General features: G+C 35.8%; 1 protein-coding gene across 1 annotated transcript in view; it reads left to right on the top strand.

Annotated features, from left to right (window-relative positions):
* LOC148947589 (WD repeat-containing protein 89) overlaps positions 1–26,442 on the top strand; it is a 77,604-nt gene that overhangs the window by 8,385 nt on the left and 42,777 nt on the right. Inside the window, exons 2-4 of the mRNA XM_089096159.1 lie at positions 15,885–16,041; positions 22,842–22,967; positions 25,921–26,024. Of these exons, the coding sequence (XP_088952285.1) occupies positions 15,885–16,041; positions 22,842–22,967; positions 25,921–26,024 (387 nt within the window). The remainder of the gene's footprint in view (positions 1–15,884; positions 16,042–22,841; positions 22,968–25,920; positions 26,025–26,442) is intronic.

Below are 26,442 nucleotides of genomic sequence, written 5' to 3'. Positions count from 1 at the left end.
TGTTCTTAACATGTTTCCTTCTCTCCAGTTAGTTCTTTAGGCAAATACTGGAATACTTACTCCAAGTTTGCTCCCCTCTCAAAGCTTTGGACAAAATTAAGCCACTGATTTTAACAATCTGTGTCCAAGATTAGGCTCAAACTTTAAATTTGCATCCAAGATTAGGCTTTACTTTTGGCTATGAGTACATTTACAATAAAGCTACTCACATTTTTATTCAGAAAGTATGTATAAATTCAATTGAGTAACAATCCAATTTCTATGTGGTATAACAGCGATTTTACAGTTATTTAACTGTCTAAGTGGTTATTAGCCATGGACGCTCATAAGCTGAATTCCATGGGGGGGGGGCAAACCTTGTCTAATTGGCACTTTTAATTCTATATAATAGAAAACTCAGAACAAAAATATATAAATAAGGCAGCATCATTCAGCCAGGGGGGCAGATGCCCCCCTGCCCCCCTCCCTCTTGTGGGAACCCATGTGATTAGCTGTCTAATTACTAGGTATCTTACCCTACAGGCTATTTTAAAGCATTAAGTTTTGTTTGTGACTGTAATCGTTTTGAGGCCAGGTATTAAGTTGGGCAATTTGGTATAAAATCCAGGTCACAACCTTTAAACAAAAACACATATAAGAAAAGAGAAACACTTAATACTAGAGAATGTGACATCCTCTTTCTTTCACAAAAAGGAACAATGTACTCAGAGGTTGAGTTTTAAGGGTGGCTTGACTTGGCCTCCACTTCTGGTGGTTGGGATGCGCTGTTGTTCTGTTGTGTCTCCAGCCTCTTGGACCTGGACGACGGTTGGTACATCTTCTGGCTCCATTGGTGGAACATGACGTTGTATTGGTTCAGGTGAGTTTGCTTGCTGTGGAGTGGCAACAGAGGGTTGTATGGGGGGCTAGCTTTCTTGTGTTTCTGCTCTTGTATCAGTTGGAATAGACAGAGTGGTATAGTCTTAAATAGTCTCTTGTAAATGCCTCCTGTTGCAGCAGTATCTTTTCTTGCTCAGCATTTCAATTGTATACAACCTTGGTTGCTCTGACTTCTTGATAACAGTTGTCTTTTCCTAGGAACGGTTTTCAACCTGGAGTCTCACAGACTAGCCAACTTGCAAGTCTTTTTGGGTTTTGGTGTGACTGTCATAATAGAATTTATTGGTCTACCCTTTCTTTTTCTCTGGAGCACTGGAATTCCACGTAGGGGATGATTCTTGGTCTGAGTTGCTTGATGGTGCACTGTAGGGTAGACCTCAGATTCCTACTCAAAAGAAGCTGAGCTGGAGATGCCAGGCTGTCTATCAGTGTATTCCTATATTTGAGCAAGCCAAGCAACAATTCTTCTTTAGAATTGCGAGTTTTCTTAATCAGGGCTTTTGCAATTCCGACAGCTCTTTCTGCAAGGCCATTTGAGTGTGGGTGGTATAGGCTAGAAGTCAGTATCTTTATGCCCCAGTCCTCTCCAAATTTATTAAATGATTTGGCCCTAAATTGGGGTCCATTATCTGTTGTCATAAGGCATGGAGTGCCATGTCTTGCAAAGTGGCACTTCAGGCAATCTATTACATGGATGGATAGTGCAGTTAGGCCCAGATACTCGAGTTCAACGAATCTATGGTAGTAGTCAACTGTTACCATGTGAAACTTGTTGTTCTTGTAGAAGAGGTTGACTCCCATGTGTTCCCAATGGTATGTAGGGATCTCATGCTGCAGAAGTGGCTCTTTTGGGCCACTAGGGTCAGTATCTTTATGCCATAGTCCTCTCCAAATTTCTTAAATGTTTTGGCGCTAAATTGGGGTCCATTATCTGTTGTCATAAGGCATGGAATGCAATGTCTTTCAAAGTGGGGCTTCAGGCAATCTATTACATGGATGGATAGTGCAGTTAGGCCCAGATTGTTGAGTTCAACGAATCTATGGTAGTAGTCAACTGTTACCTTGTGAAATTTGTTGTTCTTGTAGAAGAGGTTGAAGTACTTATAGAAGAGTAAGTAATCTCATCACTGAGTGGACGTAGCATTCGAGGTTGGAAGCGGGAGAGAGCATCAGCTAGGGGAATGTCTTTGCCTGGTTGGAATTTGATGTTGTAGTTGTATGGCTGGATCTGGAGGAGGATCCTTTGTAACCTTGGGGATGATTTGCTGATGGGTCTGTTTAGGAGTGTTTCTAGGGGCTTGTGGTTGCTGAGCTCCTTCTCAATCTGGGAGTATTTCTTCTTGGTATCAGTCAGTGATTTAAATGCGAATGATACTACTGAGGACTTCTGAATCAGCACTGATCTCAAACCGGCCATTGAAGTGTTGACTTGCAACTTGACAGACTGTTCAGCAGGGTCAAAGAATGCCACATTTTGGCAAATGGAATCTTTAATATTCTGGAGAGTGGTTTCATGTGTTGCCGTCCACTCAAACAGTTCTTGTTTTCCAAGTGTTTGAAGATGCTTGTTCAGGCTGGATAGGTTGGGTATGTAGTAAGACAGATAATTCATCATATCTAGAAGTGTTTGTAGCTGCTTTTGACTAGTTGGGGAAGGCATTTCTAGGATGGCTTGGACCTTGTTCAGGTCAGGGTGTATTCCTTTGTCAGACAATATGTGACCTAAGTAAGGGATAGCAGTGGCCTTTAGGATGCACTTGTCTTTATTGAATTTAACACCTTTTTCTCTGGCTTGAATGAGGGTGTTTCTGAGGTTTTTATAGTGCTCAGCATCACATGTTCCTGGCATGATCATATCATCTACAATGACTGGAAATCTTTTGAGTGCTTCAAAACCCTCTTCTATCCGCCTCTGAAACTCGTCTTGTGCTGATACTAGACCAAAAGACATTCTTTTGAAGTTATAACAGCCATATAGCGTGTTGAATGTGGTGATTTTGGCTGATTTGGGTTCAAGGCACAGTGACCAGCACCCATGCCTTGCGTCAAGCTTTGAGAATGATGTAGCACCAGCAAGTTTCTGCATGGCTTCTTCAAATGTGGGCATGGGGTGGTGAGGTCGTTCTATGGCCTTGTTTAAACCGTTGGGGTCGATACCCACTCGAAGTTTACCATCCGCCTTTTGCACCACTACTGCAGAGTTTACCCACTCCGTGGACTTGGTCACTTTTTCTATAATTCCCAGCATTTTCATTCTACCAAGTTCCTTTTTGAACTGCGATTGGATCACTATGGGTATCCGCTTTACGGGATGGATAGAGGGATGTGTAAACTTTCTTTGTTCACTTCTCTGTGAATTATCTACTTCTCTGTACAGTGAGACTTCTTCTCTTTAGGGCCTTATGGTAGCGTTGGCCTATTATCTGGGTTCTACCGGTGGAGGATGTCTAGAACCTCTAACCATCACATAGATTATGTTTAGAGTATAAAATGTTTATTTATACATATAATACAGTGAATGCACATATGGCGATGACAGATACAGAATTCGAACTGACTCAAATAATCTAAATTGGTAACTTATATTCAGCACAATCTGCTTCTGATAAAGACAATCCGGGTTGGGTTGTTGGCCACTGAGCTCCTTCCAGACAGGAAATATCATCGCCTTATTCCAAGAAGTGGGGTTGTCGACTGCGGACAACCCACAATGTTTGCATTTTAGATAGTGGGGTTATTCTGGGTTCAAGTGACCTTGGGAAGAATTACACATATGAATTTCTGACTTATAATTTTAATTATTGGTTTTAACCAAGAAAACCCTATTTCCAAAGTTTACATATTTTCCCCGGGGTTTTCAAAATCTTTTTTTTTCCAAAAAAAAAAACGATTTTCTCTGCTCAAACAAAGGTACACTTAACAAGAACTTAAAATAAAATACTGACAGTAAAACTGAATCAACAAGACACAAAAAAATATTTTCCCAATTGGCACTTTCATTTCACTTTATATTGTCATGCTAAGTTCGCATAAAATTCGCATAGCTACACCTAATATAAAAATTTGCACATCGTCAGAATATCTTTTAAAAGAATTTAAATTTGAACAGAACACATGGACAAAAATGATAATCTTCGACAGAAACACAATGAGATTTTCTTTTACTTTCCTTTTACCAAAGCTTTAATTCTTTTTTTTTCCAAATTATTCGGTTATTTTACTATCCATAAGATATCAAAAGGAAGTAAATACATCATTTGAAAAAGGTTGGTCAAACATCTTTCGCTTGTCATTTTTATCTTTCTATGCATCTTACTCTACTTATCTCTATAATTGTTTCAATACTCTCTATAATAACCTGGAGGTTTATTTCTTGTTTTCCTATTGCTTCTCCTAAGACTACTTATTTCTCCACTCGAGCCTGCCTTAACCTCTATTTCCCCTTTATCTACTTCTACACTAACTAGACTAGGCTCCATTTGAACCTCATGTTGTTCGCTAGAAACGGAGCTATCCTCCATTATTTCTGAAGTTACTACTGGGGTCTCCACAGGAAGCTGGTATACAAATGATGTTGAATCAATTCTCCTATGCCCACGATTCTCTAACTCCAATTCTACGATTCTTGATTCCTCCGATATTGATTTATTTGTTATTACTGGTTGCTCAAGACAATTTTGAACAACCAAAAGTTTCTCACCCGGACGTTGACGTAAGCTATAACCATTGCCGCTTCTCATTCCATCATTATATTTTAATCTACTATTTGCAATATTAGATTTATTGATCGTATCAATTTTCTCCTGAAAATAGGATTCAAACGTAAAAAGGTTTATGGATCATTTATAGGCTTTATTAGACAACCGTTTACTGTCCTTCTTACAGAAGTCCCTGAAAGTTCTTGTACCAAGAATAGGGAATCTTTTAAAACTTTTAAAATTATGTATGGTCCACAAAATTTAAGCTTTAAACCCTTGATTTCCCTTGGATTCTGGGCTTTATCTTGGACATAAACTAAGCTCCTTGTCGAAAAACTGGTAGCTCTACAGCATTTGTATTATATTGTAATCTTTGAGATTTTCTCTCTTTTCCTATTTGTTCATCACAAATCCTGTAAATCGTGAATAAATTCCTAACTAAATTAACCATATAATCCTCATAATTGTCAAAATAGTCAATTGAAGGCAATGATAGTTGAATATCCAAAAATGAAAGAGGCTGCCTACCAAAAATTATGTGATGCGGTTAATATTTAGTTGTGGAAGAAATAATAGAGTTTAATACATTCTGAACGAAAGGCAAATAAATATCCTAAGAATAGGGATGATCCTGATAATACTCCTGAAAATCTGATTTGATCACCTTCATTAGTTTCTCGCTTAACCCAGCAGACTCAAGATTATCACTTGACAAAAAATGATGTTTAATTTTTAATTTTTCCCAAACATGTAAAATGGGATTTGAACAGACAAATTGGCGGGACTCAGTGATCAAACCTTAAAATAGACCAAATTATGCTATCACTGACTCGAAAAGAAAATTGCACATAGCTTCTGCTGTTATCTTCGGCACAGCTTTCAGGATACAAAATTTTGAAAAATGGTCAACGCCAACTAAAATATGAAAATTTCCGTTTTCAGTAGGCCCACATAATGCGCCCCCCATGGGACCAGCCGAGTCCACCGAAAACACACGGAATGGGTATTTCGGCTCTTCATTTTTTCCTAACGTAGGTTTGACGTTCTGATGCATTTTATTCTACGCAAGCACAAATTACAGTTCTCGCAATACACTCGAACTTTGCACTCATTCTATCAAATACATAGTTACGGCTCACTCTATCTAATGTCTTCTCCATTGACATGTGACCACCAATGAGTAAGTGATCATGAGCCAGTTTTATTGCCGAATCTACAAGGACACTTGGCAAGACTATTTTAGCTGTTCTAGGGATCCCTTTGTCCTTGCCAACGCCTCCTAGCGGATAACAATAAAGAACTCCTTCCTTCAGAAACAGACCGTCAAAAATTTTCAACAGCCAAGACACAAAATTGTTATCTGTCACTCCCCCTGGCACGGAACTCTTTTCCGCCCTGTCGACTTCTGGCACGGAACTCTTTTCCGCCCTGTCGACTATTTTTCCCTCTGGCACGGAACTCTTTTCCGCCCTGTCGACTTCTGGCACGCTCTTTTTCGCCCTGTCGACTATTTTCCATGGTACGAAACCTGTATGGTTTTCGAGGTTCGGTGCTCCAATGGCTACCTCTCTCTTCGCCCCTGTGAGCTCAGAGATTCCTTTCCCAGGATCCTCTGAACCCGTTACCCACTCAGACCTTCCTTTTCCAGGATCCTCTGAAACCCGTTAACCACTGGTCCGTCGGTCGACCGTCGTCCGCCCCTTCACCAGCCTCATCTCTCTCGACACAACGCCTCATTACGTTGGTTCCTAATAAATTCTCAGTTTATCTGGTCCCTCGGTCAACCATAGTTCGCCCCTTCACCAGACTCCTCTCTCGACACAACGCCTCATTACGTCGGTTCCTTATAATAAATTTCTCATCTCTCTTGATAATATACCTTTCTAGATCAATGCCTTATAAAAAATTCTCAGTTTCTCGTCATAATTTTTTTTTTCCTAAAATTTCTGCTTAAATTCCTAATATGATCCTATATCCTGCACTAAAAAAAAATCTACTTCTCCCCCTGGTCACGTTTTACATCAGGCCAGTTCTGACGGAGTTCTTCATTCTGTCCTCTGGAACAAAAGTCAGCATCTACGGTTGCTGAAAAAAATCCTGCTTTTCTTCACCAATTGCTTTTTCAATAACTTCAAAACGCTGCGCTATGTTATACGCTTCAAAGAGGGAATTATAATCATCCTGGTGTTCTAATAAATATCTCTTAATATTTAGTCTCGAGCCTTCAGTAAAACAATCCAGGCCTATACTATCAGAAAAACCTACTAATACGCCATACCCCGATCGATATGATTTTGTGGCAAGCTCCACCCTGTTATAAAACTGATACACTGTTTCATTGGATGATTGCCTCTATTCAGCTAAATCTTTGAATTTCTTTCCTGCTGTCTTTCTTAGTAAATACGCCTGCGTCATTTCTTTTTCAAGTTCCTCTGAATTTATAATATTTGAGGAATCCCTATCCTCTAAAAAAATAAGTAATGATCCTGTTGCTCTAAGCAGTGCTGCATCTATCACCTGCGAGTCTGACCAGCCTAGCAATGTTTTTACCCTTCTCAATTGGCTAAAAAAAGGTTTTATAAATTTTGCATTTTCAAGAAGTGGAATATTTCCCAGGGGATCCATTACTGACCCAATTACTCTTTGATTCAAATTCTCCTTGTTGCTCTTATCCTCAATAGGTTTATCTGTTATATCATCCTCAGAATTATCCCCCATATTTACATTACTTCTTACCGTGGCATTTTCTTTGGCCCACAGTAGTCAAAAATTTCACGATTAGAATGGGGTTATAATCCCGACTTGAAGAATCGAAATTCAAAGGGATATTTAAACCTATATTTCTTATTTCTTTGAAAAAGGATGAAGCAATATCTTTGTCAAATTCAGGATCTGAAGGATCTAAAATTGGAATTGCGCTCATTTTAAACGAGAAAAGAAAAAAATATTAGTAAAACAAATTAATTAAGTCAACGCTGTAAAAACAAGGAAAAATCGTTATTCAACACTTCTAACAGATTTCCTACTCGCGTGCGAACTTAAAATGCATGACTTACTTTCGTAAATTGTCATTCGACGTTCTTTTCTTTTTATCAAAAACTGGAATCTGGAGCGGAAACCTTAAATTGGAGCGGGAACCTGGAACTGAAGCTGGAACCTGGAACTGAACTTGAACTGAACTGGAATCTGGAACTGAAGCTGGAACCTGGAACTGAACTGGAACCTGGAACTGGAGCTGGAACCTGGAATTGTACTGGAACCTGGAACCTGGAACTGAAGCTGGAACGACGACACTGTGGGTGACGGGCCTCAAAATAAAATGTTTACTGCAATCTTGTAGGTGACGGGCCTCAAAAGAAAATGTTAACTGCAATCCTCTCCGGCAAAAACCGCTGCACCAATTTGTAAAATTTCTTTGTTCACTTCTCTTTGAATTATCTACTTCTCTGTACAGTGAGACTTCTTCTCTTTAGGGCCTTATGGTAGCGTTGGCCTATTATCTGGGTTCTACCGGTGGAGGATGTCTAGAACCTCTAACCATCACATAGATTATGTTTAGAGTATAAAATGTTTATTTATACATATAATACAGTTAATGCACATATGACGAGGACAGATACAGAATTCGAACTGACTCAAATAATCTAAATTGGTAACTTCTATTCAGCACAATCTGCTTCTGATAAAGACAATCCGGGTTGGGTTGTTGACCACTGAGCTCCTTCCAGACAGGAAATATCATCGCCTTATTCCAAGAAGTGGGGTTGTCGACTGCCGACAACCCACAATGTTTGCATTTTAGATAGTGGGGTTATTCTGGGTTCAAGTGACCTTGGGAAGAATTACACATATGAATTTCTGACTTAGAATTTTAATTATTGGTTTTAATTAAGAAAACCCTATTTCCAAAGTTTACAGATGTCCTTTTTCTTTTAAGCTGCATTTTGCGTTCTCCTTCAAGCTTTCCAACCCCTTCAAACAGATCATTGTATTCTTCAAACAGTTCATTGAATTTGTCTTGTTCGTCTTGCACAGTGAGGATCTACTTGACTAGATTCATCTTTTGGCTTGCAGCAAATCCAAGTATTGGTGTGGGTGCTGTCTTGACAACATAGAAGTCTATGGATTGTTCTTTACTGCCCTTGTAGGAGCATCGGATTTGGATTGTTCCCAGTTCCCAGTATTAGAATCTTTTGTCCACAGAAACTTGTAAGGATGTGGTTTGTGGGTTGAATCTTGACAGCTGGTGTGAGTTTTGCTGCATGCTGTCGAGTGATAATGCTTGCTTGAGCTCCAGTGTCGATTTTGAAACGCACGTGGAGCTGGTTCTGGAGACACACAATAGCGTATGGCTGATTGTCACTGTTATTCATCAGAACTTCATTAATGAACAGTTCGTCATTGCCTCTGTTGCTGCCTTGGGATTCGATGTTGTTTATGTTTTTTGTAGCACTCCGACAAACACGGGCAAAGTGGTTGGATTTCCCACATTTGCTGCAAACTTTGCCTTTTGCCGGGCAATTATGACTTGGGCTTTATTCGTCCCCACAAAACAGCACATTAAATTTACAGGCCTTGACTGCATCTGCCTGTTAGGGCGTCTTGAGTTTCTCCTGATGGCATCGATTTCTTGCTTTATTCGTACGCTGTAGTTAGCGGGTTCGGCCAACATTGTTCTAAGTTGTGCCTGGGTCTCTGTCTATGCACGTGCTATTTGTACTGATTCAGATAAGGTAAGATCTGGCCCTTAGTGCAGAAGCTTTTCTTGTATTTTTTTTCAGATTTAGTTCCACAGATAAGTCTATCTCGCACCATCTCATCACTGATTGTCACTGGGTATGCACAGTCACGCACCAGGATCTTTAACTGAGTCACATACTGTTCAGTCATTTCTCAGTCCAACTGGTCACGCTTGTGAAAGACATAGCGAGAAAAGAAAGCATTTGCCTTTGGATTAAAATGTTTGTCAAACTTTGTCAGGTAGGTTTCGATTTTGCCTTTTTCTGCTTCTGCGAGCGTCCAAGTACTGAAAATGTCTCTCCCCCAGTTAGTTGAGGAGATAGGCACATTGCACTTTTTCCACTCAAAGGAACATTGAACATCAGTTGGGCGTGGTTTTTGAACCTCGACCATGCTTCCTTGAGGTTGGGAACGTCTCAATTCAGCTCAGGACAGGGAGTTCCAGCATCCATCATGACACCATGAAATTTTTTTGAGGCCAGGTATTAAACTGGGCAATTTAATATAAAACCCAGGTCACAACCTGTAAACAAAACACACATAAGAAAAGAGAAACACTTAATACTAGAGAATGTGACAGTGACTAGAGCTGTGTTTTTCAGCTTTTTTTTTTTTTGTTCAGTAGGTTTTTTTCTATGAATATTCAGAGGTTGGCCACTTCTGAAGGAAGCATGGTAAACAAATAAAAGTAGTACCATTAGATTCTTATTGTCTTATGTCCTTTTCCCTTTTAGATTCTTATACCCTTTTCCAAATATCTTGATCACTTTTTAACCCTCCCCCTTCCCTTGATGGTCCCAGATAAAGCATAGAATCTCCCTATACATCATAGGTTCTTTGTTAAACCAGGTTTCTGTATTCTTAACTTGGTCAAAAAAAGTTTTGTTTGTGATTGATTTTTGAAGGATTGACAATTCTATACCATTATTGGTATAGATTTAGAGGTTGGCCTTTCCAGAAGGAAACTACAAAATTCTGAAAACTACTTTAAAAAACTGTAAAATACTTAGGCTATATCATTTTTAAAAGCACATTGCTTTACTCCCCCTCCCTCCTAATGTGCAAATATATAACCTAAATTGTATTTACTCTATGAATTTTCTTGTTACTTGTTTCCATTGATGTTGCTTGTTTGCCCTTAAATTGATACAAATACATAATTTGGGCTATATGTTTTTACATTAGGAGTTGGGGTAAAATAAAGCAATGTGATTTTAAGTATGATATAATTAAATATATATATATATATATATATATATATATATATATATATATATATATATATATATATATATATATATATATTTATATATAAAAGAACAGTAAAACATTGAAATTATTACTTTATGTCGAACATTTCAATTAATCAGATTATGATGTTTCCTTCATTATTATCCATTTTTTAAATCATTTCAAATAATTTGGTGGTTGGCCTCTCCAGAAGGAAACACTAAAAATCTGAAAACTAATTTAAAAATTTTAAATATATATATATATATATATATATATATATATATATATATATATATATATATATATATATATATATATATATATATATATATATATATATATATATATATATATATATATATATATATATCCCTATATTCCTAGGCTGCATCTTGGACCATCAGGGGGGAGGGGGCTGCATTGTCAGATAAGTGACTCCATGTTTGGAAAGATTTAAAATAAGAATCGACGGTACTACTTTTGTTAATTTACCATGTTTCCTTCAGAAGTGGCCAACCAGTAAACGTTTTCCTTTTTTCTGTGGGCTCTTCTAAAGTAAACACTAGCATAATCACAAAAGACAGTACCATTCAATTCCCCAGTCAGCATGGTCTCAAATATTAAAGTTGCTGGCATGATAATTGCACCCCCTCTCTTTATCTTTCCCTAATTGTGCCAGATATAGCCCAAATACTATATAGTAAGTACTATGTGGTAATACTTAAGACCAGGGACCATTTAAACAAAACCCTAAGAAATTCTGAAATTTACTTGTCCCATTTCTAGAGGCACATTGCTGCACCTCTACTCCCCCCCCTTGTGGATAAATATATAGCCTACTTCATATGCTGCCATTACATTTTAAAATACCAATATTTTTTTTATATACTGCTTGAGGAGCAGTTGCTGCTGTAAAATGTTAGGATTTACTATTGTTATATGTGATGGCAATATATAAAGCAGGCAATAGCCTATATTCATCCATCAGTGGGGGAGGGGAGTAAAATGAAGCATTAAATAAATAAAAGTTCGAAGATTATTATTTGATAATCTAATTCTTTCCAAAGCAGAAATGGAAGCTAGTCTCTTTGACCTTCTTGGATCCGGTTCATTAGCATTGAATAAACTAACACTTGAACAGAGGTTAGCTACATTAGTTGAATTGAACTTTACTCTATCAGATTTTAATAAATTATTGCAGATAGAGTTAAAACCAAATTTACCTGTGTCACAATTTAAAGCTCTAGCTTTAAATAATATGTAGTTTTATATTATTTTGTATATAAATAATTGTTTTTCATTGTTTTAGTTTATTTTTACTACTGATGATGGTCACTGCATATGTGACCGAAATATCTAGTATTTTTGTAAAATTTATCACTGTCTATTAAATGGATTTTATCCCTATTTGAACTTTTATTTGTTGTCATGGAAAGGCAGTGTGGTCCCAAAATTATCTAAAATGAAGCAATTTACATTTAGGGATAAGATGAGCAATTATGGGAATGTAGTAAAGTTTAGGGCTCTTCTTAAACAAATGCTATAAAACCAAAAGAGTTGACCAGTTGATTTTTTATCTATGTTGTTTTTTCACTATTGTAGTTGTTGCACTGACAATGCAAATTTAAAACAAGAGTTTCTTATAAAATCAAATGAAATTACAGGTATTATCAGAAAATGATTTTGAAACATGGATAATAATGAAAAGAAAGATAAAAATATTATATATTTTAACTTATAAAGTAATATTTTTAACATTCTAAAGTAAGACATTCATCAGTAGTCTTTTTTAGTTTAGTATGTAGCCTAGGGCTATATAAGGGACCATTAGGTGGAGGAGGGGTGTACTGTCAGTGTAACAACGATTAGATTGAAAAAAAGCATACAATAATGGATGAAATGCTGCTATTGTTTTTGTATTATGGATGGGGCCCTTCTACTTTGTCTGCCCCAGGAGCAATGCAACGCACATGTAGATATCTGCGCCAAATGCATTGAATATTTGGCGTAGAGATATGGATGTACTTTGATAGCATTCAGCTGCAGATACCTCGTTTAGTAAAAAAAAAAAAAAAGGATAATCTCCTTAGCAACACAGAAGACAAGCAGGCAATCATTAGCCTGCTGTTTGGCTACCTTAATAATGTAGGATGTAAAGTGTATCATTCACCAGCCAGTGACAACCTGCTGATTTTGATGGCTTGTTGAGCTGGCCAAACCTGCTGAATGTGATGGCTGGTTGAGTTGGCAGAACACCAACCACTGTCTTAATACGGGAAGGAAATACTAGTCCTTTTACTGTAGTACTCAAAGCAAGAGGAAAAATATTGAGTGTCTACTGGAACCTTTAGATGGATTGTGAGACAAGGAGAATTACAACCTGTGTATTCAGATATATCACCAATCCTACCTTCCTTTCCCTCAGTGTTTCACTGTAATAGCAATGAGAACTGTTTTATGCTGTCATGTTCTTGCAAAAAGCATTGCTTAAAATGTGCCTGGGCTTGTGGTAATTGCAAATGAATTAGCTGTTTTAACTGTGAAACAGTTGGTGCCAGAAATCTTAAGGATAATGGTAAGAAACAAAAAGACCAATTTTTTGAATAGCTTTGACAGTTTTTAGGCCAAGTTTAATATGTTCCTGATGGCCCTATCTCTCCCTCAGCCTCACTATTCCACAGAGCATGACTCTTGACAGCGTGTATAAGGTATCACTGCACAATTACACAGGTACTTTAATATCTATATCCAATTCTACTACCCACCATGATAAACAAAATTGTATTACTAATGACGTTAGGGAAGAAAAAAAAGGAAAAGAAAATAAACCCAAATCATCACTTGAACAATATACTTAGGCTATCAAAGAACATTTGGGAAAATACTTACAAAGTTAGCCACTTCTGGTATGTCTCATTTATTATTTGGACAGCATCCAGGGGTTTAGTATCTCCATATCTGACTTACATAGCAGTGATGATAGTCAATAGTGGCAGATAAAAAGAACATACTTTGATTATTTAAACCCATGTCACAACCTGTAAATAAACACAATCAATAAAATAAGCTATGGACAGCTACCAAGTATTACAACTACCTCCGCCCTTCCCCTGCTTATAATAATTTAAAGAGATTATGTGAAGACCTGGTTTACCTTTGAAAATATAAGATGTTCTTTTTCAAGTTTGGCCTTCAGCTAGTCTCTCTTGCAATGTAGGGCTTGGCTAGATAGTTCCCAGGATTTGAGTAATATCCTAAGCTGAATGGAATTTTGCTTGGATTTATGGTTAAATTCCAGGTTAGCAGCCTTTTGCCAACTTGAAAATTTGTTGAACTAGGCTAATCAAGCTTTCAAGACCTGAAGTTACCAACAGATTTCTCTAAGGCATAATATGGGACCCAGCCTTGCTTGGTGCCTTCGAAAATAATGCTGCAAGAGCCACCATTGGCAAGAAATAAATCTATAGAGAAGATTCAGACGTAATTGGAACTTATGACACTCGTCCAGATTTTTCAGAACTCTAAAATGGTTTCAGCAGTTTTGTTTTCTGGGCTGATTTGTGGTGTTTGTAATTCAACGTTGGAAAATGAAGGGATGGGGAATGCCAAGCATACATACAGCATTCCTGGTAAAAATGGGATACATGAGGAAACTTTACTAGTTCTATAAGAAAGGGACCTTGGTATTTTTACTGATGAAAAGCTTAATTTCATTACCCATATACAGGCAGTTGCAAAACTGCCTGTATATGCCTGTAATTCAAAACCTTAGCATATTTAGGTGATATTGTCTTGGACTATGGCATTATTTCAGAATGAAAAAAAAACAGTAAAAGATATACCAGTCCCTAAGTCAAAGTAAGAGCTGCAAATAGTATAGTTAAGATTAATTATCTTTTTATGGCTATACTTGGCATTCTGTTTCTCAGAACTCTATCATAGTAAGCAAAGTTTGAATGGACAGAACTTCACACCAATGTATTCTCTAGGATCAAGGAGTCAATATACAGAACGCTTGACTTCTTCCCATCTTTAGAAAATGGAGTAGAGCTGCAATGCTTCTAAATATGTATTTATGACCAATTTTCCTAAAATTTTCTCAAACCTTTCAAACAGGAAAGGAGATGAGGTATGAAGTTGAGAAAATCTTTGAAACACATTTTTCGGTTTTAAGTTAATTTTTGAAGGTTTTTTTTTTCAGTTAGCCTGTCGCAAGCTCGTGAGAAATTTGTCTCCAGAAGGGGGAATGGGTTAAGGGAATTTCTTGAAAGCCCCTCCCTGAGCCCCAATTTTGACAGGGTATCCATCCAGAAAACTATTGTATGCAGCATATCTTGGAATTAGTGTCAACCAGCATCTTTTGGAATTAGTTACAAGAAAATTAGGTAGCCTACTACTAGTATGAACTTTAGGTGGTATGCTTATGTAGCTTTTCAAAACTCAAAAATCCAAGTTTTATTCTGGTTCTGAATTATTGTTTATGAAGTTTAGGGTTACTCTCCAATTGCTGTTATTATTACCTTTACCTCAGTTACCTGATTTGACACTTAAGACTTAAATTAAGGTTCATGCTGGTTTCGTCTTCTCTATGTCAATGATAGTATTTTGAAAGGTCTTAGTGTTACTGGCCCAGTGACATACCGTTGGAGAGTTTTGCTGGAGAGATGCAATTTCTGTCCATTTGGTAACAGTAACCACGAGGTAGATATGGTCCTGAGAAACAATTCTTTAATGGTTTAGCTGATATAGCCACACAATACCATCTTCAGGTAGAGTGTGTGATATGATTGGGTAAAAGAAATTTTATAAGGAATTTAGGGGAAGTCTTTTTTTCTTGGCTTCTTTAAATAAATTCAACAATAGTACTTATACCCATTCCGTGTTACCTTTGAGTATACAATACTGTCTGCCAGAGGCGTCACATAGGAGGGAGGAGAGAGACGAACCCCCTGTGTTTTCAGCCAGTTGGTAAAATAGTGGCGCGAAGCACCACTAATTTACTGGCTCATTTTTCTTTATTAGGAAAAATAAGTTGATGTAAATATATGACAAAAAATCAGTGCAATTTTTCACTGATTGACAAATCAGTGAAAAAATCGGTGAAAACAGTCTCAGTCATTAAAAGCTAAAAATTAAGTAATTTTAATAGTAATGTCACCAAATTCATTCGGTAAACATGACCGACCAGTCGGTAAAATCCCCTCCCTCCCCCATCATTTTGGCTAGTGACGCATCTGCTGTCTGAACTATAGTTGTTTCCTTAAGCTGTTTCCTTCTGATTGTACTTTGTGTGGCCTCTCTAGTAGGAAGTTAAGCACCAAATATCTCTTCAAGTGCCCCATGAGGAGGACCTATCAATCCTTGATATCAATTCTGAAGAAGATGAGGACGTTGAAGCAGCTAATAAAGCATTTCCAACATCTTATAACTGCATTGCAAAGAAAGCTGTATCCCTTGAAAATAACTTTATAACTAAAATGGATGCCTTTTGGTAAGTTCTATTTTTTACTGTTATTTTATTGAAAACTTCTTCATTGCAATAAAAATTTTACTGCAAGTTTTGATGGTAACTTAAATTTTTAGAGAGGGAATTTATTGAAAAAAATTGTCAATAAGCCTTATGGCTTGCATGGCGTTCTCCAAACTATCGATGCACACACTTAACTATAGATTCTCCATTAAAAAAAAAAAAAAAAAAAAAAAAAGTTGAGACCCTATCCTACACAACAATACTACTCTGTACTTTTTCCCCACAAAAAGAAAAAAAAAACCGTAAACACCCAAACAGTGGCTTGTATGCGACATATTAAAAATCGGCTTATCACTCTCTTAAACAACATCACAAGGAAGGGACTTTCATATAGAAGGAAGAACACGGCGAATCAAGAATGCAGACCTTGTTGACCTCCCAGCCGGTTCTCTAATTGATAACGAATTCCTTGTCTCAAAACACGCTGATCACTCTCAAACACCAATCAAGCATTCTGCTGCATTTTTATGCAATAGATCAAACACAAGAAGAGACTTATTCTGAAAGACCTGGTACAGGTAAAATATAAAATTTGAAAATACCTGAAACTGGTAAAATATTGTGGTAAAGCTTTCTAATTTAGTTAATTATTAATTGGGTAAAAATATATTAAGACGCAAAAACAAAGTTTCAAAATACCACTTTTTAAGATAAGGATACAAATCGTGGAATGTGTGGGCATGGAAGGAACTTGCTCAATAACCAATTTCCTGGCTAAATGCGTCAATTTACCGGAAGGACGTGGTTAGGTTTTTCATACATATACCCCGATTTTTGAGACTGAAGGCAGACTTTTTGACTTGCCGGGTGAACCTCTGCCCGTTTGTTTTCTCATTAGAAATACCTTGGACTTTGTCTTATCATTGTAAGTGTCTAAGTATCTTATATATATATTATTGTTGTTTTATTGAGACTTGTGGTCTACTTGGGACAGCCAGTCCCAGTAGACAGATTATATCCGATTATATTATATGGTAAATGAATAAAAGTATTGTATTTTAGATAACCTCTCTACGATCTATTTTTAGCCTCTCGAACATACCCAGTCGGAACGCCTCAGTAGTTCGGTCATAGCCTAAGGCACGCTACCGAAGTTTAATTACCTTAGGGCAGGAGTTTATCTCCCCTATAAAGGGTAAACAAATACATATGAGAATACAACCCTCAATACCACAAATAACGCATCACAACAACAGGTGGTCGCTAGAAAAACTGGGTTGACGAGGATAGATAAAATAGCAGATTAAAATAAAATAGCTTTACCAAAGGAAAAAATGACTTCTCTATCAACAGTACTTGAAATTGCAAACATTATACCAAAATACACAGGAAATTCAAATATAGATGAGTTTATCGAAAAATTAAAAATTTTCAACGAACTAACTGAGTCATTTGAAGATAAGGTCAAAAAGCAATGCGTTGAAGCCAGATTAAAAGCAAGCGTCCTTAAACATTTTGAGAACTTTAAAAAAAAAGATTCCAAGGACATCGGTACTCTAATCGAATATTTTAAAACAAGATTCATTGAGACAAGCATCTCCGAGAGGCTAAGAACAGAGGTAGTCACATTCGATACCTCAACTAGTATCAGGGAATATGCAGACAAAATTTGTAGATCCGTGTGTTTACAATTAGAGAAAGGTGGAAATGACGAGACAGTACAGAAAGTACAACTACATACTTTTACCCAAGGGTTACCAAATAAGTTATTAAGACTAATATTATCGTGAAAACCTGAAAATTTAGAGCAGGCTATAATACTAGTCAAAACAGAGGTAAAAATTAACGAGGCTCTGAAAAAGTTTGACCTGATGTCAATAAATGCCTCGTGATCCCAAGAAAGTATAAACCATGAATGAGAACAGAAGAGGATGCATTTTGAGGAGCCAAATCATGAACAAAAAAGCCCCGATGAAGGCCGATCCTTCCGACCATCAACTAACGCCTCCACATTTGATGACGGATCCCATGGTTGTATATATTTAATGACTTCGAATACCAAGTACTAAGAAAACCAAACTACTCCTCATGGGGAAAAATTATAGAGCAAACGGTGGCAGGTCAAGAATATATAGAAATAGATATAGACCCCACGAGGAAGGGCAAATTACCAAGCAATATAGGAAAAGATTCAATTGCTGACAGGGCACAAGCAGACAGTTTTAGGAGAACGCCCGGTGAAATTTAGTGTATGGGGTAAATAAACAATAGTAACGATAATAACAGGCACGCCGCTACGGTATCTCTGTGCTCTTGGAGTAAATATTATCAGAAAATAATAGACTGTATAGGAGCCTATATCAAATACAATAACAATAAACCAGGCAAATGAAAGTAATAGGCAAATTTGTGTAACAACAAATAAAGAAAGTGAAGATTCGAATTATAACCTAAAAATAAGCGGAAAAGTCACAATAGAAGGGGGAACGACAGCTCAAGTTCTAGCTACACTAAATCAAAAAGATGGAAAGGTTAAAACAATGGATGCCGTGATAGGGGGGTACACCATAAAAGAATACCCTATGATTTTCGTGGAAAATCAAGTTATAAAAATTTAAAAGGGTATAACATACTTAAACCTATCAAATCTAAGTAATGATAAAATAAAACTGAACCAGGTAGAACTTGGATCAGTAGAAAAGATTTCGAATTCAGAAATAAAATCTCTGAACAGTCCAGAATTAAGCGTAAATTTCACTTCTAGCCCCAAACATTTATCCTTATTAAAACCGCAACCACAAGAAGAGTATGGAATGTCGAAAACGGATTTTTTGCAACAATTTGATTCAAAACATTTACCGGAAAACGTAAAAACTAGGGTGGAAAATATTCTTTGGGATTTTAAATGGACTTTTGCAAGACCCAAAGCAGATTAAGGATTAACTCACTTAATAAAGCACAAGATATCAACAGAGGGCCCTCCAATCAAAAAGTCACCGTATAAAACACCTTATCATTTAAAGCCATGGCTAGAAAGACAAATAAAAGAAATGGAAGATCAGGGTATAATTAAAGAAATCATTAGTGATTGGTGCTTTCCATTAGTAATAGTCAGAAAAAAAGATAAAACTTGGAGACTATGTATAGACTTTAGAGCACTAAACGCCGTCACGGTTAAAGACGTAATGAAGTTACCAAGAATTGATTCGATTTTAGATGCGTTAGGGGTTCAAAATATTATACTAGTTTTGATTTAATAGCAGGATATTGGAAAATCACTATAGATGCAGAAACTAAGCATAAAGCTACAGTAATCTTAGACGATGGGAGAACAATCACATTTGAATATATGCCATTTGGCTTATAATTTAGTCCAAATTGTTACAGTAGGCTAATGAATTTGGTGTTAAAACATTTCGAACCAGGATGGAAAAAGGATACCTTGGCTTAATTAAATGATGTAATTCTATTTAACAAAAACCTGGATGACCAACTGATTGGACTTAGAAAAATTTTGGGAAAGTTTGAAAAAGCTGGCTAAAAATTAAAACCAGAAAAGTTAAAAATAGTGGTTCCAAAATTAGTATTTCTTGGACAGCTGTTAAACCAAGGGACTTTTTCACCAAATCCAGAAAAATTTACACTCATCGAAAATATGCAACCTCCTAAGGATAAAAAAAACTGCAGATCATTTTCTTGGTTATTAAGCGATTTCAGACGATATATTAAAAATTGTGACACATTAGCACATCCTTTTACGAAGCATTTAAAGAAATCAGGTACATTCGAATGCCCAGAGGACGCACAACAAGTGCTAACTGAAAGAAAAAGGCAACTATAACTGTCACCAGAACTTAAATTACTAGATTTGTCACAAAACTTCTGTTTGTAAACAGATGCTTCAGGGTACGGTATAGTGGCCATATTATTAAATATTAATCCCGAGGGAGGAAAATCAATAGTTTAATACGCCAGTAGGTCACTTACAGAGGCAGAAAAAGAATACTCAACAGTTGAAAGTGAGTGTTTAGCAGTTGTAGTTTTTACAGAATATGTTCGACAATTTTTACTGGGAAAATAATTTATTTTTAGAGTAGACCAAAAATTATTAGTTTGGCTACATACGACTCAAAATACTTCAGCCCAGCTGACACGGTGGATACTGCGTCTGCAAGCATATTCATATACTCCAATATATATAAAGGGCCATACAAATATTTTACCAGACTATTTATCACGAAATCCAGATAAGAAGGAAAATGTGATAGCAACCATCCAGAACGAACTGGAAGGGGAAGAAATACTGTCTAATGAAAATATTTCAAAGCATCAAAATAAAGACGATTTTTGTTTAATGATTAACCTTTTATAAGCTTTTGAAAAAATTTTATATATAAGCTTTTGAAAAAATTTAATTCTCGGAAAGTGTTAGAAAAGTTTTTAATGAAAAATTTTGAATTTGTGTAACAAAATTAAGTTGTCATTTGGCATAAAAGCTAAAAATTATATAAGGCACCCAAGGGCGTATCCAGGATTTTGTCCGGGAGCGCGGATCGGTTACAAAAAAAACTTTAAAAAACGCATCAAGAATTTTTTATATGCTTTTTTGTTACATCTTTACGAGTAGGACAAAAATTTAGGGGGGGGGGAGTTCAAATCCGGTACTCCCTCCTGGATACAGCCTTGAAGGAACCTCCCCCTTGCCTTTTTTTACCTCATTCTCACCATAACTGAACAAGGCTCTAGTTTTTCATCCTCGGTTTATTATTTGCTATGTCTCGTAATTTTGCATATTTATTTAGTGCAAGGAAAATTTGCGAATGTTAGTCTGATGAAGCTTTTGAGAATATAACCTTTTATAAGCTTTTGAAAAAATTTTATATATAAGCTTTTGAAAAAATTTAATTCTCGGAAAGTGTTAGAAAAGTTTCTAACGAAAAATTTTGAATTTGTGTAACAAAATTAAGTTTTTATTTGGCATTAAAGCTAAAAATTATATAAGGCGCCCAAGGGCGTATCCAGGATTTTTGTCCGGGAGCGCAGATCGGTTACAAAAAAAAACTTTAAAAAACGCATCAATAATTTTTTATGTGCTTTTTTGTTACATTTTTACGAGTAGGAGAAAAATTGGGGGGGGGGGGTTCAAACCCGGTACTCCCTCCTGGATATGGCCTTGAATGCACCTCCCCCTTGCCTCTTTTTACTTCATTCTCACCATAACTGAACAAGGGTCTAGTTTTTCATCCTCGATTTATTATTTGCTATGTCTCGTAATTTTACATATTTATTTGGTGCAAGGAAAATTTGCTAATATTAGTCAATTATTGAAGCATTTGAGCATATATTTTACAACCAGAAAATGACACAGTCATCAATAACTATTGATAGGAGATGACTTAGCCAGGAGATTTTGCTGTTTTAATCTTCTTTCCTCCTTGAAATGTTGACAAATGAAACTCAGAGAGGAAAGAAAATAACAAAAAAATAAAATAAAACAAGGTGAAAAAACGAGGATTTTGTCAGCCAGTGGCGAACCATGAAGAAGAAGAAATAATCAAATGTTTCGACAAGGACCTCCGCCAAGTCGTTCTCAGTGCTAAACAAAAAGAAAGAAAAGAAAAAAGAAACCAACGAAAATCGAACCTTTCGAAGTTTACTTGCCAACGACAGAACAGAAACTAAATAAGAACCAGTTTTGAATCAATGATAAAGAAATCCACCAAGATGACTGGGCTATAATCCTTTGTTTTGCTATAGCTTTGGCTAGCCTACAAATTCGTTCATCATTTGATGTGCTAATAGGTTCTTTCAAGTTATACCGGGTGAAAATATTGATTGAGTCCTTCAAAATTACACTGTCGTAAATTGGGCTTAATGAAATATCTCCAGTATCTCTATTTATTACTAAATTTCGGTTCGTGTATTTTTTTTTATCTCAATTACCTCTTTAAAAGACTGTGGTAGGCCATTAACAGTGTATATTAAGGTTGCCTCGTCAACAAGAACCAGATGGGTCGGATTTACGAAAATATGCGAAGCCAATGCCGAATCAAAGTTGTCATTGTTATCATGTATAGCCAGTGTGGTCTTAAAATATATTTACCTTGAAATGTTGATTTAAATAAGCCTTAACTTTAATGTATAAAGCATGTATGGTTATTTCTTTTGAGAGCTTTATAATTGCCATCACCTTGGATGATGTAGTCTAAGATAAATACTCTTTTGCTATAAACAAATAAGATAAATACTCTTTTGCTTATAATTTTTGGGGAGACATTTATGAAAGAAACTGAAAGAGTATAATATTTTATACAAGTTTCTATGTGAAATTTCTGGGAGAATTTGCTTTTCATGCATCAAGTTCATCACTTATTTTCTTGGCTATTTCGGCCTAAGTTTATTTTGACATTTGACCTTTCTAATTCCGGATTTAATAGGTAATTGGAAGCAGAATTTCATTTATTCTGGGAATATTTTGTTAGCGTTTTCATTTTGCATTCCTTGAAGATCAAATCATTTATTGAAAAAAAGGTACACATGGCCCAAAAATTGAAAAAAAAGAAAGAAAAGAAAGTTAATTTTGGTTAATTCTTCGGAAACTGGAATTTCTGTAGAGTTACAGGATGATACAAATTTGTCAGATACTTATTTTAGCTGCGTCTTATCTCTTTTAATAATTTAGCCAAGATTTGTCATTTTATTATTTTTAGTGTGATGATGTCAATAATTCAGGAAAGGATAAAATTTACTGCTTATACACTTTCACTTTTATAATGGGGTATTCTTCGCTTTTACATTAGTGATAAATAATTAATTTTTAGGTTTTCTGAAACCAGTGGCTCAGTTGCTGTTGGTCTTTCTGATAACTCAGTGGCTATAAGCAACACAGACAATTTGACTACAATTAAGACCTTAAAGGGTCATAGAGATGTAGTAACTGAAGTCAGGTATGTACCGCTTTCAGTTCTTTTTTTCTGCCTAGAGGTACCATTTTATCAAAATAATGTTTTTGGTAAAGTTTGGACATTCTATTCGAGATACTACTTATAGCTAAGATATGGCCTGGAGGTCATAACTGGCATTGGGGTATTGAGGGCTGGACAGTGGTTCTAATTAAACCTATTAAAGACTCCATTACAACTATCCTAACAAGGATTACGCTCTGATTTTAAGTATGTCACAAATCTCAAATATTAATGTTAAAAAGTGCCTACACGTCAACCCTTGAGAGGGGATGGATTATTGTCTTGCATTTCCCCCAAGGGCTGGGAATGTCACTTTCGGCCTCTTTTTAGTTTTTCCACGGTGTGGACGGGGGTGGGTTATTTGGAGCGATTTCGGGCCGAACTTTGGCTAGAGATCTTGACGGCTCTTGCTGGCATGAAAAAACTAAAAAAAAAATATGATTTTGTCTGCCAATCAAAAATAGTAGGCAGATTATAAACGGTTAATAATATGATAAAAGCCAAAAATTACGGCCAATCAAAAATAGTAGCCAGATTATAAACAGTTACGATAGGAAATTTTCTTTAGTGGTAAACACTTTGGTATTTTGAACTTGCTCAGAAATGTTATTATATTTCTTTACGGCGGCTTGTTTTAGCTCTGCTGAATCTTTAACATCTAAGAACCCATATTTGGCAGCTATGGTAAAAGGTTTTGTAAACTTATGAAATTTTTGTTATCATAAATTTATTCAGTTGTTGACTTAAAAAACTCCAACTTCCTTTTTAACACCATGCAACTGTTAATTTCCTTTTTTGTTTGAATAACGACGATAAATTGTTGGTGTTGTACAAACGCCAACAGGTAAAACAATGAGGAATTAATCTAAGGCAGTGAAATTTTGAACCCTAAATGAATATTTTGGCCCTTTATCCAAGGGCCTTACAATATTTTGGTTCTATATCCAAGGGTCTTAAAATATTTTGGCTCAATATCCAAGGGTCTTACAATATTTTGGCTCAATATCCAACGACCTTACAATATTTTGGCTCTATATCCAAGGGTCTTACAATATTTTGGCTCTATATCCAAGGGTCTTACAATATTTTGGCTCTATATCCAAGGGTCTTACAATATTTTGGCTCTATATCAAAGGGTCTTACAATATTTTGGCTCAATATACAATGGCCTTACAATATTTTGGCTCTATATCCAAGGGTCTTACAATATTTTGGCTCAATATCCAAGGGCCTTGCAATATTTTAGCTCAATATCCAAGGGTCTTACAATATTTTGGTTCTATATCCAAAGGTCTTTCAATATTTTGGTTCAATATCCAAGGGCCTTACAATATTTTGGCTTTATATCCAAGGGCCTTACAATATTTTGACTCTGTATCCAAGGGCTTTACAATATTTTGGCTCTATATCCAAGGGTCTTACAATATTTTGGCTCTATATCCAAGGGTCTCTGGCTCAATATCCAAGGGTCTTACAATATTTTGGCTCAATATCCAACGACCTTACAATATTTTGGCTCTATATCCAAGGGTCTTACAATATTTTGGCTCAATATCCAAGGGCCTTGGAATATTTTAGCTCAATATCCAAGGGCCTTACGATATTTTAGCTCAATATCCAAGGGTCTTACAATATTTTGGCTCTATATCCAAGGGTTTTACAATATTTTGGCTCAATATCCAAGGGCCTTACAATATTTTGGCTCTATTTCCAAGGGCCTTACAATATTTTGGCTTTATATCCAAGGGCCTTACAATATTTTGACTTTATATCCAAGGGCCTTACAATACTTTGGCTCTATATCCAAGGGCCTTTGCTATATCCTCAGCAAAGCACATATGAAAATAAAATTGGATTTACTATAGAATGCGATAATAAATTTCTTTGAAGAAATGATTCTGGGACTGTTTTAATTTTAGTTTTAATGGTCGCATTTTATTTAAAGAGCTGAAATATTCATTTAAGGTTAAAAATTTCACAGCCTTACATTCCTTCCCCGTTGTTTTACCTTTTGTTGTTTGTTTTATAATGCAAGTAAACGACTTTGGACTAGGTACGAACATCCTAAGACACCACACAGTAACTCCATTAATTTAGGACTATGTGTATTAGCGCTGTCTGTTATCTACTAATCTTGTGGAATTTTATGCATTTTTTCCAGCGATCGATATTTAATCCAGTAGTCTGAAAATATTAAATAAAATATTTTTAGAGTACTCCGCCACAATGCCTGAACTATTTCTAATACATGCTTTATTATTTTAACTGTATTATAGTGCCCTAAATTCTAACTACACACTATACAATGCTAACTATACACTATCTATGCACTATATTAACTGTTTTTTTTTTATTATATTAACTATTTCCAATACCAACTATATTATATTAACAATATTATATTAACTATATTATAATACACTATATTATGACCCTACATTATACACTACTACCTATACCCTATAATCTATTCACTACTAAAGATACACTGTATTAACTACATTTTAATATATTATCTATTTCTAATACAAACTATATTATATTAACTATATTAACCATATTCCAATCTTCTATATTCTGACTATACACTATATTAACTATATCTTATGTATTAACTATTTTTAATTCCAACTAAATTATATTAACTACTTTAACCATATTCTAATGCACTATATTCTAGCTATATACTGTACACTATTAACTATACCCTATAAACTATACACTACGAACTATACCCTGTATTAACTACATTTTAATATATTAATTATTTCTAATGCAAACTAAATTATATTAACTACTTTAACCATATTCTAATACACTATATCTTGGCTGTACAATATACAGCATAAACTATACACTACTAACCATCCACTATATTAACTATATCTTTGTATATTAGCTATATTCTAATACGAGCTATGCACTTGTTTTGCAGATATTCAAAACTGGATTCAAATTTAATTTATACATCTTCTATGGACCGGACTATAAAACGTTGGGATATTAGAATAAATGACAGTTGTGTGAATACATTCAAAGGTCAGTTGTTTTCTCCTCTGTATTTGGTGGGCAATCGGTATTTTCAAAGACAGTTCGATGAATTTTTGTTTTTTATCAAAACCGTTGACTGTGATCTAAAACCGTTTTTCGGGTGCCAAACGACTTCCGTCAAAATCTAAAGACAGTTTTATCAAAGCAATTTTTAAAGATCAAAACTGTTGACCTGATCTAAAACCGTTTTTCAGGTACAATACGGCATCTAAAATTTTGGAAAACATTTCGATCAAAACGGTTTTTTTCACAACTGTTTACTTGTATCTAAAACCGTTTTTTGGTGCCATACGACTTCTGCCAATATTTTTAAAAGACAGTTTGATTAAAGCCGTTTTTTTTTTATAAAAACCGTTGACTTGGATCTAAAACCGTTTTTCGGGTGCCAAACGACTTCTTAAGAGGC

The sequence above is a fragment of the Artemia sp. Qi Xiang Cuo genome, chromosome 10, assembly GCF_049724085.1.
Source record: "Artemia sp. Qi Xiang Cuo chromosome 10, ASM4972408v1, whole genome shotgun sequence".
In the NCBI taxonomy this organism is placed as follows: Eukaryota; Metazoa; Arthropoda; class Branchiopoda; order Anostraca; family Artemiidae; genus Artemia; species Artemia sp. Qi Xiang Cuo.
This window is presented reverse-complemented; position numbering and strand designations above follow the sequence as displayed.